The sequence below is a fragment of the Centroberyx gerrardi genome, chromosome 12 (assembly GCF_048128805.1).
Source record: "Centroberyx gerrardi isolate f3 chromosome 12, fCenGer3.hap1.cur.20231027, whole genome shotgun sequence".
NCBI lineage: Eukaryota > Metazoa > Chordata > Actinopteri > Beryciformes > Berycidae > Centroberyx > Centroberyx gerrardi.
In genome coordinates this window covers 25,548,988-25,564,998 of record NC_136008.1, presented here as the reverse complement: position 1 = coordinate 25,564,998, position 16,011 = coordinate 25,548,988, and the positions used below count along the sequence as shown (strand labels likewise).

The window sequence follows — 16,011 nt, the reverse complement described above, 5'->3', positions numbered from 1 at the left end:
CAATTTTATTTTTGACAGCAAACATTTTTAAGTTAAGCATATCGTCCCACCCCTACAGTCAGTACATCATTTCTCAGTATATTTTCAGTATTGATAATTTCATCTGTTGTGCTGGATGCTGAATGACGTCCAAAAGATAATTCAGTTTTCTTATCCTATTGCTTTACTTGAAAGAATGCTTTGACTTTTTGGCTCCTTTTAAAAGCCTTGTGAATTAAATCAGAAGGAAACCATCAACCTTTGACCTTGTATGTAAGTAACGTTTCTCCTCCCTCTGTATATTGACAGGCCTGTACGTTAGCCAGGCGTAACGCTGATGTCTTCCTGAAGTACCTGCACAGAAACAGCGTCAACATGCCCGGCATGCTGTCCCACGTCAAAGCTCCCGAGACGCAGGTCAAGAGTAAGTAATCAATAATCACTTTTATAGTTGCTGTATCTTGTCATCACCAGCCAGTGCAATAGAAACCTACTCAGCCTTTTACCCATGTCCAATTTGTCCGGTTCTTCACAGTATTTTTGGAGTTTTTATCCCTTTAAACTCTGTCTTTACCTGTACAAGTAGAGTCGACTTTAGCATCCGTTTCCGATGATATCAAATATGTCTTGCAAGCTAACAGGGAAACAAGGATTATAAGAATCATAATAGGATTCTGTATTGCATTGGATTATCTTGCCAGACATTTTGAATCAACTTGTTTATCTTCTTGTGTTCTTGCCAGACATCTTGAGCAATTTACTACCTGCTTACTTAACTGTTTCCATCCCCTTTTTGTTTCGTTCTTCACAGTATTATAAATTCATTGAGACTTTCAATATGTTCCTGCATAATGTTGACTTGATAAACATGTTAATTATTTACTGCGCTCTTGTGTGTGTGTGTTTATCAGACATCTTGAATGAGTTGCTGCAGAGAGAGAACAGAGTGCTCCACTTCTGGACCATGAGGAAGAGGAGGCTGGACCAGTGCCAGCAATACGTGGTGTTTGAACGCAGCGCCAAGCAGGTGTGTGTGTGTGTGTGTGTGTGTGTGTGCGCGTGTGTGTGTGTGTGTGTGTGTGTGTGTGTACGCTGGCCAGGATCAGCAGCAAGCGGAACATAAGGCTAAGCAGATCAGTGTCATTCTGTTCACTAGTCGACGGAGTTAACTAGAACAGAATGAAGCCTTCTCAGTGTCAGAGGATTGCTCCCTATTTCAACTGGAACTGACTCAACAAACACACACACATGCCGCTTACATCTTGTTTTGCCGCTCTTTTTAAGCCAAACACGTCGTCGCTTTAGTGTTCCCCGTGTTCCTCTGTCCCTCTGCTTTTTATTCCTCAGCAACGATGCTGTGCGAATGTATTGGAAGTGATGGAGGCTGGCAGACGCGTTCAACAATGACAGCCTTAAAGACAGCTGTGATTATGTGACCCAATAAACTTCGGCACTGAGCTTATTACAGAGCGTTGCCAAGCATATGTTTCCAACCACCCATTTTCTCCCTCAGACAGTACTGATTGGAAAAAATGCCTCTCCAGGAACATTTGAAGCTCTGGGCTCGAGACTGTAAAACTTTTAGGAGTTTTAGGCCTAGTTCTGATCTAGGATGATGGGTCAGGTCACATGACTGTATACTTCACTCTGACTTAAAAGGCAAACAGGCCTCCGATCAGCAATTGTTCTAAGATACAAGAATGTCGTGGATAGTTTGGGCATTGCTGTTTCCAGCTGGGATCCCTCCACATTCCTACTTTATTGGTCATTGCTAAGAAACTGAGCTGACTTTTGGAATATTGTGTTTCATCATAGCTTTGATGCAAAATTGTTGTGTATTTGCAGCCAGCAATTCTCAGTTTTGGAGTCCACAGCACAACCTGGACAAACTCTCAAAGTTAAAATGAGGCTCTGTCTAAAATAAATATGAGGCAGTGTGCTCCCTCTTGTGGCATAAGGATAGCACAGCACAGGCACAGGGGAGCGCACCCGGCCAATAAAATCCGATGACATCAGATGTTTCTAGGACACGGCTATTCTAGGGCTATCCAGGTTTTATCCCCAGGGCCCAAACTCTTCTAGGTCTTGTCTTCTCACAGTTTGACTGGACCAGTTATGCCACTGTTGGCCAATGAGGTCACTCACCTGCAGGCCCAGTTATGAAGAACTACACAAGGAGGAATGAAAACTAAGTAGGACCCTGGAAATTGAGGGAATAACTGGAATAAGTGGAAATCTGGGATTGAATAACTTTGAGAAGTAGGAATTCTAGGTTGCTGTATGTTTGTAAGGGATTTTGTGCAGAAGTGTAAGGTATGTGTGTGTGTGTGAGAGAGAGAGAGAGTGTGTGTGTCAGTTGCTTTATCTACATGTTCCAGCATGTGTTCACATTAACTTATGCTGATACGTGTCTGTGTCAGCAAGAAACTAAACTCAGAATAACTAATTCCCTGTATCATATTGTTGTTTCTGCAGCTCCTTAATTGCAACTACAATTATGATGATTCATGAATACTAACTTGAAACTGAATTTCTCTGAATAAGATTAAGGGGACATCTGAGTAAAACTGAGAGGGAGTGATTAATGCAAACTATGAAAAGCATAATTTGTTATCCTTGTTGGATTTTGAAACCAAACAATGGAAAAACAACAATGCGTTAAATCCCCACCAATCCGTGTTTGAAGAAACAGTCCACTGGATAGGAGTGTAGGTTAAATCCCTATGTAAATGTAAATGTGCTGACTCGTCATTGCTCCTCTCCTCAGGCGCTGGAGTGGATCCACGACACCGGAGAGTTTTACCTGTCCACACACACTTCCACCGGCTCCAGCATCCACCACACACAGGAGCTGCTGAAAGAGCACGAAGACTTCCAGATCACAGCCAAGGTGTGTGTGTGTGTGTATATGTCTGTGCTTGTGTGTGAGAGAGTGTGTCTATTTGTTGTGTTGTGTTGTGTTGTGTTGTATGCTTGCACAGTCTGCTGTGAGGCCCATTCCCAGGGCAGTGCATTGTCCTCTCTGCCGGTTGCTGTGTCACTGTTATTGTGTTGGAGAACAAGCTATTGTATCCATCAAACAACACACCAATCCCTAACTCTCTCTCTCTCTCTCTCTCTCTTCCTCTCTCTCTCTGCCGCTTTTCTTTCCCCGTCTTTCTCCACTGGCTCTCCGCCGACAGCAAACCAAAGAGCGGGTGAAGCTGTTGATCCAGCTGGCGGACGGGTTTTGTGACAAGGGCCACGCCCACGCCCTGGAGATAAAGAAATGGGTGTCCTCGGTGGACAAGCGCTACCGGGACTTCTCTCTCCGCATGGACAAATACCGGACCTGCCTGGAGACGGCGCTGGGCATATCGTCGGACTCCAACAAGGCTGTGAGTACCCGCCGTTCCAGGGATTCTCCTTTTGAAAAATCCCCAAAAGAGGACAACTATCAGATCTATTCTTCTCCATTCATTGTGAGGAGGAAGCTAAGAGAAAGCGGACACATTGCACGTTTCATTTTTGAGATGCACCGGCTCTCGACATACACTGAAAGGTCCCCCGCCTGCTGTCACGGCTCAGCCTGTCAGCGCCGCATGACATAATCTCTCTGTCTTCCCAGAGTAAAGATCTACAACTGGACATCATCCCGGCCAGCGCCCCGGGGTCAGAGGTCAAGCTGAGGGATGCTGCCCACGAGCTCAACGAGGAGAAGAGGAAGTCGGCGCGGAGGAAAGAGTGAGTGAAACAGACACTTGACTGGCACACAATCTGCTCAGGAGTGAAGATATATCACAGGGTCCCTATACGCATGTCTGGAAAAAATGCCTGGATAAATAATTCAATCATTTCCAGCAAAAGTACGGAAAGATATTGCTCAGGCCCGATAGTTGTAGACCCACTGTTATTTCACATATGGTGATTATTGTTATGAAGAATAATCTTCAGCGATAGTGTAGAGTTGACAATCATATTGCCCAGCGTATGTCAGCATATATCGTACTGAAAACTTTGAGATGTTCAAATGCAGTCAAGTGTGTAAAAAAGAATGGAATTATGGAATTTATGGGCGAAACAGAGCAGCAAGGTTCCTTGTGAGCAATTCTCTCAAATCTGTTTGAGTGTTCCTGGTGCTGTATGGCATATCTAATGAGTTTTATATGGGTTTTGAGAGTTTCTACAGTGGAGAGCCCATGAAAAACTCTTAAATTGCATATGTTTACAAGCCATAAGCAGACATTATCAATAAATTAAACACATGAAAGAGTGAGTTCTAATACATATGCATGATAGAGCATTAAATTAGCCTCCAGAATGCTGTTTACATCACCACCTATTGTAATGGCACTCTGTATGCTATTGTAAGTCAAAAGATAAAAGCCACGAATCTTCTCTGTGCTCTCAACTTAGTATTTTATCTGTAATATTAATGCATATTCACATTCCTGCCACACGTTCTTATTTGACATGTTAAAACTTCAAAACCATCGTTTAAAACGGCAACAGAGGCAGAATAACGAGTGTTAAAAGTCAACGTTCAGCTTTCAGAACCTGGTCCTGTTTTCCCCGGGGTTCTGTGTTTGAGCCGTTGTTTTCCGTGTGCTGTGATAGCTTCATAATCAGGTCATGCTATATTTGTGTAATACTGTAGTACAGCATGCCATCACAAGCTACCTTCAAAGAGTTTACAGACTTCGGCTTATTTCAAAAGCTACAGCAGCAGTAGAAAAACATGTAGAGGCAATTAAGCAGAGTCAAAGAAACTGTTGGTCTCTTTTGATGCTTCAGTTTCACACTAGGGGTGAAATGTTTGATAAGCCCTTTTTAATTAGTTGTTCTACCTCCTCAGCTTTGTTTTTTTAATGAAAATACAATAAAACTCAAGCTTACTAATGCCATTACTAAGCGCATACTGGAAAAGAGGTTTATTCTGATCTTCTATTTCCCCTGAGGACTCATTTCGTTACCTGAAAACATCTATCTTGGGGTTATTTTTATTTTGATAAGTAGACCGAACCGTGTTGAGCATCCTCTCTTCTCACAATGCGCATTTCCTTCCAGATTTATAATGGCTGAGCTGATTCAAACAGAGAAAGCCTACGTCAGAGACCTACGAGAGTGTATGGATGTAAGTATTGTACTGGAGACACACACGCACACACACCAGGAGAAGTGTTTGGTTAGAAGCACTGGTCCTGTTCACACACTCAGGAGTGGAAAACACAGTTAAAAATAAATCTGATTACAATACACAGCAGCACCACATGCTCAGAACAGGCAGGCAGCAAAGCATGTCAGTGGGACTGTACAACCAGATGAAGTGATAGTTCTCACTTCCCACTACTTCCGTCTTCACTGAAAATACCGTTAGGCAGATTAGACTGCTTCTATTTTTGGCTGGGAATCAATGAGTGTGTCACATTCAGACCAATATCTTTATTTCTGTGAAAGGCTTATTTGATTTATGCAAAACAGGGTAATGTTTTTGGTCTTGGTGAGCTACAGATAGAGGTGTGAGATCCAGACGGGTCTTTAAATTAGAACCACTTGACTAACTCTTCATTAGTATGTGTTTCATAAAATATCTGTATCTCAGGAACCGAATACTGAATTAAACTATGTATGGCGGTGATCCGGTGCTCCAAAATGAGCTGAGACAGGCACTGACAGGTTTTCTGTGTGTTTTAATTAGTTCTGCTGTGGTGTGTGTTTCTCCAGACGTACCTGTGGGAGATGACCAGCGGCGTGGAGGAGATTCCTCCCGGCATCGTCAACAAAGAGCACATCATCTTCGGCAACATGCAGGACCTCTACGAGTTTCATCACAAGTCAGTAGAGCACTTTGCTTCTAGTGATCTGTCACCTTTCTTTCCAGCTAAGATGAGAATGGGTGTTGGATCTAAAACCTAAATTACCCATCTCACTTTACCCAGGAATAGTGAATGTGCGTAATTGTTCCCCAACTTCCTATTGTTCCTCCTTTTAATTTTGTGTCTGTCTCTATACAGTATCTTCCTGAAGGAGCTGGAGAAGTATGAGCAGTTGCCAGAAGACGTGGGCCATTGTTTCGTCACCTGGGTAAGACGACTGCGAGCCGTGACTTTTCATCTCAGTGTGTATTCATGTCCCACTGACTGCGATTATACTTTCACACCTCAACAAATTACAAATTGGTGCCAATGTTATTATTACTGGGGATCAGGGGTCTAAGACGCATATCATGTGACCTACGGCATTCTGGGTTCGAATCTATTACCTTTGTCACATGTCATCCCCCTCTCTGTCTCCACAATCTTTCCTGTCTCTCTCCACTTTCAACTCTCTAATAAAACACACATTTTGTCCATATGTAACCATGTCCAAATGAGGGGTTTCATTCCAAAACACCATTTATTAATTTGGGGAAATAAATGCACCCAAATGCACAAATTCATCACTCAATATTTAAAAAACACAGATGAATGAAGTGTTAGGATCAGTTTCTTTCAAATGATAGATATCTTACATCTTAGTCTCTTAATCAATCTTGTGAGTAAAGTATCAATGTTGTTTCTCCTGTTCAGGCTGATAAGTTCCAGATGTATGTGAACTACTGTAAGAACAAGCCGGACTCCACTCAGCTCATCCTGGAGCATGCTGGACCCTACTTTGATGTAAGTAACTACCAATACTGCTAGACTTTAGATAACTCAAGATAAACCGAGATGATGCTTGATCGATTAAACCCATTAGATGAACAATCAGTCATACAAGTTTAGTTTACAGATATACGATGTTGTCACATTTCTCAATCTAAATGCAAATGTGAATGCAAATGTGAATGCAATTCTAGAAAGTAACATAACATTCACTGTCCAAACCATTTGGGTTGACAATACAAATGAAACCACATTGGCTGTTCAAAAATTCCCTTTGAGCTCTCACAGTTTTTCTTCAAGGCTTCAGTTATAGTTTGAACACAATGTGAATTATGGAGACCTCAGCTTGTGTAAGACTTGTGTGTTTGTCTTCTGGATTTACAGGAGATCCAGCAAAGACATCGTCTTGCCAACTCCATCTCCTCTTACCTGATCAAACCAGTCCAGAGAATCACCAAGTACCAGCTGCTTCTCAAGGTACAGCATGCATGTATACACATGTAAAAAAAAAAAGATTGTTTCCCATTTGCAGGTGAACGGTGGGATTTAAATGTACAAATGTAACATGTGCAAGGAAGAGATGCAACTCTCTCTCTCTCTCTCTCTCTCTCTCTCTCTCTCTCTCTCTCTCTCTTTCCCTCTCTCTGTGTTTTCTGCTGTAGGAGTTGCTGACATGCTGTGAGGAAGGTAAAGGAGAGATCAAGGACGGTCTGGAGGTGATGCTCAGTGTCCCCAAGAGAGCCAACGATGCCATGCACCTCTCCATGCTAGATGGTGGGTACTCACACACACACACACACACACACACACACACCTACCTCCTGTTCATTCGACTCGCAAGATTAGGTTCTCTGGTATACACTTGTACATGGAAGTCATCCAGCAGGTTGGAGTAAACAAAAATGAACAAATTTGGAAATTAGTAAGTCTAGTGTGTTCTAGTCTGATGCTGCCATTGATTGAAATTTCTCTTCTGTTATGTTTATGAATTGGAATCACGTCACTCACTTTTAAGAGTCGTTGAGGACAAATTACTCAGCCGTAACTATTTCATTTTACTCGTCTCCTTTTGGCACCCACTCACACACACACTCGCATGCGAACACCCCTAAATTCCTCTTCTCTCCTTTCTCTTCTCTCTTCTCTCTTCTCTCTTCGCTGCCTCAGGGTTTGATGGGAACATCGACTCCCAGGGAGAGCTGATCCTCCAGGATTCCTTCCAGGTTTGGGATCCCAAGACTCTGATCCGGAAGGGCCGCGACCGGCACCTCTTCCTCTTCGAGATGTCGCTGGTCTTCAGCAAGGAGGTGAAAGACTCCAACGGGCGCAGCAAGTACCTGTACAAGAGCAAGCTCTTTGTAAGTAATTTACTACTTTACGGACTCTTACCTTGTAATGTTTGTTCCCCAGGGTTTAGGCTGTTTCTGTACCGATTAAGGCAATTGAGAAGAAAATGTAATTAAGGAACGATGGTTTCACACGTCGTTTGTTTTTAGTTTAGGTACAGATTTGTTTGCAGGTTATTGCTTCTCTTGAGATTAAAAGTGCATTGACTGTGCACTCTCTGTTTAGTCTTTCATCTAATTGTGCTGCTATGTTTTTGTTTTTTTTTCCCCCCGCAGACATCAGAACTCGGGGTGACGGAGCACGTGGAGGGAGACCCCTGCAAGTTCGCCCTCTGGGTGGGCAGGACCCCTACCTCTGACAACAAGATCGTCCTCAAGGTATGATCATGTGACACTGACAGTGATGATAAATGATGCTTTTCTCTTTTTCTTATCATGACAATGATTGCACACTGACCTTGTACAAACAAAAGTGATGAGAAATTGAAGCAACAAACCAACAATTTTAAAACAGTGGAGAAGCGTAAATAGTAGAGATGGGACGATATACTTATGTTACAATATGATTTGAAGAATGACGTGAAGTGTAGATTTATGTTTATTTCTGAGCCACAAATCTTTCTAGCAGTGGCATTGGCTTGCTAGAATGTAAACAATAATTTAAAAATGTCATTACAAAGTGCAAATAATATCATTTGGATGAAGAGTTTGTGAACTTGTGATGGGCAAGCCGTCTCATTTGTGATTACTGCAGCAGAATAAAATGTTGTTTTTCTGCCCCATGATACGTATTGTCACATTTTTGTATTGTAATATACTGAATTTAGATACTGTATATCATCCCATCCCTAGTAAATAGGCAAAGCTTTTCTAAAATGATGTTAATGCACCAGTGTAATTTTTCAACACATCATTTATTTTCAGTCAATAATAATGAAATAATTATACTACTAGTTATATTATTCTGCCAAGCAGTATAATTCTTGAACAGTAGATAAACAATGTGGTTGCTAAGTGACACACAAGTATTCGGTCAATGCGTTAATATTTTAATTAACAGTGTATGTGTGAATTAACAGGGTGTGCTTTTTTGGGATATTTTACAACGGCTTCTGATGTGACTCACCAAGTTAGACCTGAGGACCGGAAATATGTGTTTTATAAGGACATTTTTTGGCAGTTTTAGTTCTGCTTCCGGCGCTGCACTGACTTGTTAATCCGCCCCCTGCAGATTGAATACTCTTCTGCAGCAACGGTCAAGTCGTTTACACATAAAGAAGAGTCACCCCGTGCCTGTGGTGGTCCACCCACACTGAGTCCTACACACGGCTCCTTCTGTTCAGCCAAGAAAGTTCCTCCCTGCGGGGGGGTGGAGTGTTACTTTCTGCCACTCTGTCTTCTTTTCTGCTCATCAAATGCAAACATTAGCATAGCAGTCGGTGGGTCATAAGCCGAACTCACAAGCGACTCGCTGGTTAGCGCGCAGGGAGTCAGGACCCATGTTTTATGCATGGTGTGTGTGTGTGAGAGAGAGAAAGAGAAACAGTGTGAGTCCTAGTGTATGTGTTGCAGTGTGTGTGTGCTGTACAAGGTTTTATTGCATAACTGTAATGAGCATCTTAATCTGCTTCTTATGTAACACAGTAACGCAGCAGCCTTGGTGCCGCTGGTTGCTAAGTGAAGGAGGAGAAGACATCGGGGGGGGGCTGTAGTCATATGCTAATTACAGTATCTACGCATTGACTGGCTGACGTAAATAAGCACCAAAAATGTCCTTAGTCTCTCTGCGGATCTCCAAGTGGTCCGTAATTTCACATTGTGTGTGTGTGTGTGTGTGTGTGTGTGTGTGTGTGTCTGTCTATATATAGGCGTGTGTCTAAAGCGCTGTGATTGCAGGGATCAAAGCACTCATGCAGGCTCAGAATGGACTGTAATGACTAAATTAGACCTCACTCTGTGCTGCTGGTCAACAACTCATTCAGTCAGGTCTCATAATGAAGAGAATAGCTGGTTTAATTTTCCTTCACTGAAGTATGTTAATGTCTAATGTTAATGCGAGCCTTTTGTGGACTTAATTGTCTGTGTGTGTGTGTGTGTGTGTGAAAAAGGGGGGAAAAAAAGTCCTGACTAGTTTGTTGATAGAACTGCTGTACACACGAATCATATGTATGTCTGCCTGTGTGTGTGTGTGTGTGTGTGTGTGTGTGTGTGTGTGCACGTGTTGCCCTGCCCAACAGGCTTCCAACATTGAGAACAAGCAGGACTGGATCAAGCACATCCGGGAGGTCATCCAGGAGCGAACGGTCCACCTGCGCGGAGCCCTGAAGGAGCCCATCCACATCCCTAAAGCCACCACAGCTAAACACAAGGGCAGACGGTAGGCTAACACTCGCTCACCAAGACTGTATTAAGTAGGGCTTCCTCACTTTTTTAATAGGGTGAGATTAGACTCAATAAATCCAGAGTTTATTTAATCCTCTGATGTGATAAAAGATAAATTGATGATGCCACTCCAAAGCTCAAGCTGTTAATGTGCCACTTAAAATTTGGATATGGCTGATTTAGATCATTTGAAGGAATCCTGGAGGATCAGCTCTCCCTGGGAGTCGATGTTCCCATCAAACCCTGAGGCAGCGATGATTACTTATGTAGATGTAAATTTTAATGACTGTTGTTAAGTTGAAATGTTAATTATGACAATCATGGCAAAATTGATAATAATGGTGTTTTTTAGATTTGCAACAAACATTTCAAAATAAATCTAACACATTTAAAACTATTTTTTAAATTGAAACTGAACTCAGTTTTCCAGTAACTTTTAGAAATATTGATTTTAATACCATTTTTCAACCCATGTGTGTTACTTTGCTACAGTCTGCACAGCTGGACCCTCTTTTCTTGAATGACAACCATACTGGAGAAAAGTGATGATAGCACTAAAGAACAAAAGATGTCTTCTCAGATTTGGGGCTATTATATCAAGGCAGTAATCAATATGTGCAGTGATAGATCTACAAAAACATAGAAATGATATGGAATTATCATCAATGAATGGAATTACTATAATGATAATAATGTTGTTTACTTGTTGCTGTCTGCCTGTAGGGATGGAGAGGAGCTGGACAGCCAGGGAGACGCCAGCAGCCAGCCAGACACCATCTCCATCGCCTCCCGCACCTCCCAGAACACACTGGACAGTGACAAGGTAGGAACACACACACACACACACACACACACACACACTGACCATCTCCAGCCAGTTTGCACCCACAAAAACACACTAGGCAGGTCATATCCACAACAGAAAATTTTTTAGTACAATTTAATTTTATCTTTTCCCCTCACATTTAGCAACATTCAGTTTATACAGTAAATATGTAGCTATTCTGTCATTTGTTGGTAACTGTCACTCTTATCATATCACACCATCACACAGTGACATGAGCGTCAAAAGCCACAACCTGCGTAGGTGAAAGCATTTCTCCACAAGTTGTTTCCTGTGAAACCGCTTGATTGTGTTGGCAAGAAGAGACTGTCCATCTGACAGACCTTTAAAGCACTGTGTGTGTGTGTGTGTGTGTGTGTGTGTGTGTGTGTGTGTGTGAGAGAGAGAGAATCCTAGCTCACTGGGAACAGACAGTCGGCCTTGGTTATATCTGGTAATAGCAGCACAGAAGGCCTGTCCTCCCACACTCAGTATGAGCTACTGTAAAGCTCTCTCTCACACACACACACACACACACACAAACACACACATCAAGAGCTTGCTATAGTTCTGTTTTGGTTCATACTAACATTAAAGGATAGACAAACAGAGGCAGCTCTTATATGAGTTTGTTGTTTTCAAACTAGAGTTGGACTTCCCCCATTTGGCCTCATACACTCCTGCTGTAATTATAGATAATAAGAAAATTGGCTGGAAATGAACTTAGTGTCTACTGTCCCAATTTAGCAAACTCACAGCACACAGGTCAGCTCTGTGACTGTTTCACACAACATGTAAACAAAACATACGAGAGTCATGTAAAGGTGAGGAGGAGAGGAATGTGTGTGTATGTGTGTGTCTGCCCACTTATGCCAAAACTATCGCAGAAACTAGTCATTGGCACACATACACACAATCTCACATGCAAATTCAAATTGTGCATGCCTCTCTCGCTCTGTGAGAACTCTCTCATTCAAGAGGCAGCAACTGTGGTGTGAGTGTGTGAGAGTGTGTGTGTGTGTGTGTGTCTGCTTTGGTGACTGACTTGTGTGTCAGTAGCTGCAGCCTCCCACGCTCTCTTCACAGAGGACGCTCGTCTGTATGCCAGACAGGAGAGCACAGTTTCGACTCCAGGCAGCTATAGATCTCACACTAGGCTTCACAGATAGAAAGATGCAGGTGCTACCCTAGCATGACCGCAGTGTATTTTCTGGTGTATTTCTTCTTCGTTGATTTTTTTATTGGCAGTTTGCAGCCTTCATCGGACAGTGGTTGCAAACTATTTTGGAGTAAGACGCATTTGACCTCTGACACAGTCAAGGATGGATTGTTCTAAGGAACAGGTGCAACAGGGAATCATTTAAGCTCCAGTAGCTTGAATATAAACACCCATATTGGACTATAGTGGACTTTTCTAGTGGCCTCGGACTATTCCAGTGGATCATATTTTTTTGGGGGGGAATGTTCCAGAAAACATAAGCTATTCTTGTGAACCTCTTCTTCTTAGTGAACTAGGGCTATTTTAGTGGACTGCCCTAGAAAAGAGACTTATAGAACCTGACTGGTCCGGCAGGCTCGGACTCGTATCAGGATGAAGGAGTGGAAAACAATGGATAAGCTAGAGGACGGGAGCTTGCATCCCGTCGCTCAGCTCCTCAGCTCTCTGGCTTTGCCACACTACCAAAGGGTATGTAGCAGATAGTGGGTTATGAATGAAAATGCTTTCTTATGATAAAAAGACGGCCATAGAATTTGCAGAATGCTGACTGTGAAGAAATAAGAACTTGAAGACTTGAAATTTAATTTGTGTATCTATTGGCAATTGTGTAATTGCTGTGTTTATTGTAGAGTTCACTAACTACATTAGAGACTATCAAAGAGATTTTATATGTCCTTGTAGTTCATATTTGTCCATGCAGAAAGATAAACTAGAAATCTATACACTCTGTGGGATACAAATACAGTATATCTCACTTTTGAGCACAGCACGTTGCTATAAGTAAGAGATGGAAGCATCAGTAGCAAGAGGTGATTGCATCATCAGTCACATTTTGAACTGAAGGACAGTAGTGAAACCCGGTGAGCAACACGCCAGGTGATTTTTCCCACTTGTAATCTCATATCGCCACAGAAACTAGCCCGCATCAGCCTGTCTTTTCACAGACGGCGAGACAGTCTGTCAGAGTCACGTTGAGCTCAGTGAACTGGGTGACAGTGAGTCACCAGTCATTAGTACAGTCACACTTACTTTACAGTAAGGCTGCTGGAGTACCTGTGCTGCTACTGTTAGAGGGTGACGTGTGGGGAGATTTGCTTTCTGTTCTGTTTTTGGAGCCTGTTGACTGCAGTAAATAATGACAGAAATAATTTCGAGGAAGAGCATGCATGTTGGCATCGACTTGGTTAAATCTATAAGAAACAATAAAATTTGCTTTCGTTCAACCTACAGAAAATTGTTATTGTAATTGTTAAGTATCTGAACTGGTATTATAGTACTGGACGATCCGGTGTGCTGTTAATCAATACTGATTGGATTAGAAGTCAATTTTCCTTTTATGTTTATTTTGTTTATGACTTGCTCATTATGATTAAGCTTTTATAACACCGTGATTGTCCCTAAACAGCCATGACATTACATTATCTTTTTTAACAGCTACAGGCGAAAGTTTACGTGTGTATGTGTGTGTGTCCCTCTCTCTCTCTCTCTCTCTCTCTCTCTTTACCAGTCTATATGAAAAACATAAACACTTATGAACAAATATGAACACTAGAAACAAAATGCTTCCACATCTCTAACTTCTGTCCTCCTCCGCTGCCTCTCTCCTCTCCAGCTGTCCGGCGGCTGTGAGCTGACGGTGGTGATCCACGACTTCATGGCCGGTAACGGCGGCAACAGCGGCGAGCTGACGGTGCGGCGAGGCCAGACGGTGGAGGTGCTGGAGCGGCTCCACGACAAACCGGACTGGTGCCTGGTCCGGACCACGGACCGCTCCCCGGCCCAGGAGGGCCTGGTACCCTGCACCATGCTCTGCATCGCTCACTCCAGGTCCTCCATGGAGATGGAGGGGCTCTTCAACCACAAAGGTAGGAGGAGGATGTTTCCCACACACACACACACACACACACACACACACATACACTACCAGTCAAAAGTTTGGACACACCTGATTGAATATACTATGTTTTTCATCACCTTAAAGCCATTTTGATCTAAAGGCTTCTGCTTAAATGCTTGAAATTTGTTTTTTAGACAAATATAAATAGCGAAGTTGATGCCTATGTATGAATTTCTTTCCAAAGCCTTTGCCTTTCCATCAAGGCAAACGGCAGCTACTTTAAAGAATCTAAAATATAAGACTCACTGCATAATTCCATTTGTGTTATTTCATAGTTTGATGTCTTTACTATTATTCTAAAATGTGAAAAATAGTAAAAATAAAGAAAAATGTGTGTCCAAACTTTTGACTGGTAGTGTATAATATGTGTTGGAGAAGGTTAGTGGCAGGTAGACTGGAAATGTTTCTCACATTCAGTCACACAGGGACAAAAAAAGGCATTACTCACGTTGGTGAAAGCTCTGAATTGGCGAGCAGGATGTATTGCTTATTTGCAAACACATCATTACTGACCTGCAGAACCTTCACATATCACTAAACAGCTGCTCGGGGAAGCGCTTGTTATATTTCTAGGTGTTGCTATGCAACTGTGAAAAAACCCGCTTGAAGCACGGCTCTCTTTTAATTAACTTGAGATAATTCCAACCTTTTGAGTTCCCGGCACACTTAACATCCTCGGATCTTATTGCTGTCAGAGACCCTTATCTTATCTGATGTTGAACGTGCAGCAGCGTGCCCTTTCTGTTGTAAGCAACGTGAAGAAGAAGAAGACGCCCGTCAAGGTAGGACCCTGGAGGATGTGAACTCAGTCTGCAGTCTGTTGTGGTGCCCAAAGGCCCCCACAGTTTTTCCTGCTGAGTGTGTTCACGTCACGCCAGGAATTCCAGATTTCCAGATGCGCTCTAGGTATACAGTCATTATACTGTACATGTGTTGTTGACTCATGTCCTGTTAGATAACATGTTTGCTGCTTCATGCTTATAATTACCAGCATAACAGATCATTGCCAGAAATGTGGGAATTTTCACATATGCGCACACACACACACACACACACACACTCACGCACAACCCGCTTGTACCTTGTGATGTGTTTTGAGTTGGAGGTGAGGGAATCCCAGGAGTGGTTCTCGGAATCAGACCAGATCAAGGCAAATTTAGATTTATGGTATCGGCTACATGATGCCCAATCGAATTCCAATCCATTTAATTATTTAATTTCTCTCCCTTGGCTCCATTTATGCCAATTGTGGTAAACATGTATGTGTCGTAAACGGGCGTTATCCACATAGACCATAAAACATAATCCACCACCACTTGTGGTAGTGAGGCACATGGTATGGAACGTGCTGCTCTCTGTATGTTACGCCCCTTCCAGAGAAACTGGCAAAAGGTGTTATATTGGAAATGTGGCATTGCTATTTCCAAATCCTTTCACACTGCCTTTGGCTAGCCATCAGTCTGCCAGCTTGTACACTTTCACATCTAATGCTTTTGCTGAGTGATGCCTGCAGCACACAGCTGTTTAATTGTTTAAAAAAATAGACAAAAATATCGGATCAGGGCACAGTATCAGCAAATACTCAATATTAAATGACTCGGATCCAATTGGAGACAAAAAAATAAGTTGGTCGGGACATCCCTAATTTCATGATAACAAAGTATTAACTTCTGTCCACGACATGCTATCATGTGCATATGATATATAAAATGTGCGCTCAAGTTGCATTCAAAGCATGCAAA

At 42.5% G+C, this 16,011-nt stretch overlaps 1 protein-coding gene across 3 annotated transcripts in view; it reads left to right on the top strand.

Annotated features, from left to right (window-relative positions):
* triob (trio Rho guanine nucleotide exchange factor b) overlaps window positions 1–16,011 on the top strand; it is an 87,843-nt gene that overhangs the window by 44,177 nt on the left and 27,655 nt on the right. For all 3 annotated transcript variants that reach the window (XM_071901285.2, XM_071901283.2, XM_071901284.2), the window contains exons 20-35: window positions 289–403; window positions 891–1,006; window positions 2,747–2,869; window positions 3,162–3,356; window positions 3,587–3,702; window positions 5,026–5,092; window positions 5,683–5,792; window positions 5,973–6,042; window positions 6,528–6,617; window positions 6,987–7,079; window positions 7,265–7,376; window positions 7,770–7,960; window positions 8,225–8,326; window positions 10,186–10,325; window positions 11,054–11,153; window positions 13,985–14,237. In XM_071901285.2, the coding sequence (XP_071757386.2) occupies window positions 289–403; window positions 891–1,006; window positions 2,747–2,869; window positions 3,162–3,356; window positions 3,587–3,702; window positions 5,026–5,092; window positions 5,683–5,792; window positions 5,973–6,042; window positions 6,528–6,617; window positions 6,987–7,079; window positions 7,265–7,376; window positions 7,770–7,960; window positions 8,225–8,326; window positions 10,186–10,325; window positions 11,054–11,153; window positions 13,985–14,237 (1,993 nt within the window). The remainder of the gene's footprint in view (window positions 1–288; window positions 404–890; window positions 1,007–2,746; window positions 2,870–3,161; window positions 3,357–3,586; window positions 3,703–5,025; window positions 5,093–5,682; window positions 5,793–5,972; window positions 6,043–6,527; window positions 6,618–6,986; window positions 7,080–7,264; window positions 7,377–7,769; window positions 7,961–8,224; window positions 8,327–10,185; window positions 10,326–11,053; window positions 11,154–13,984; window positions 14,238–16,011) is intronic.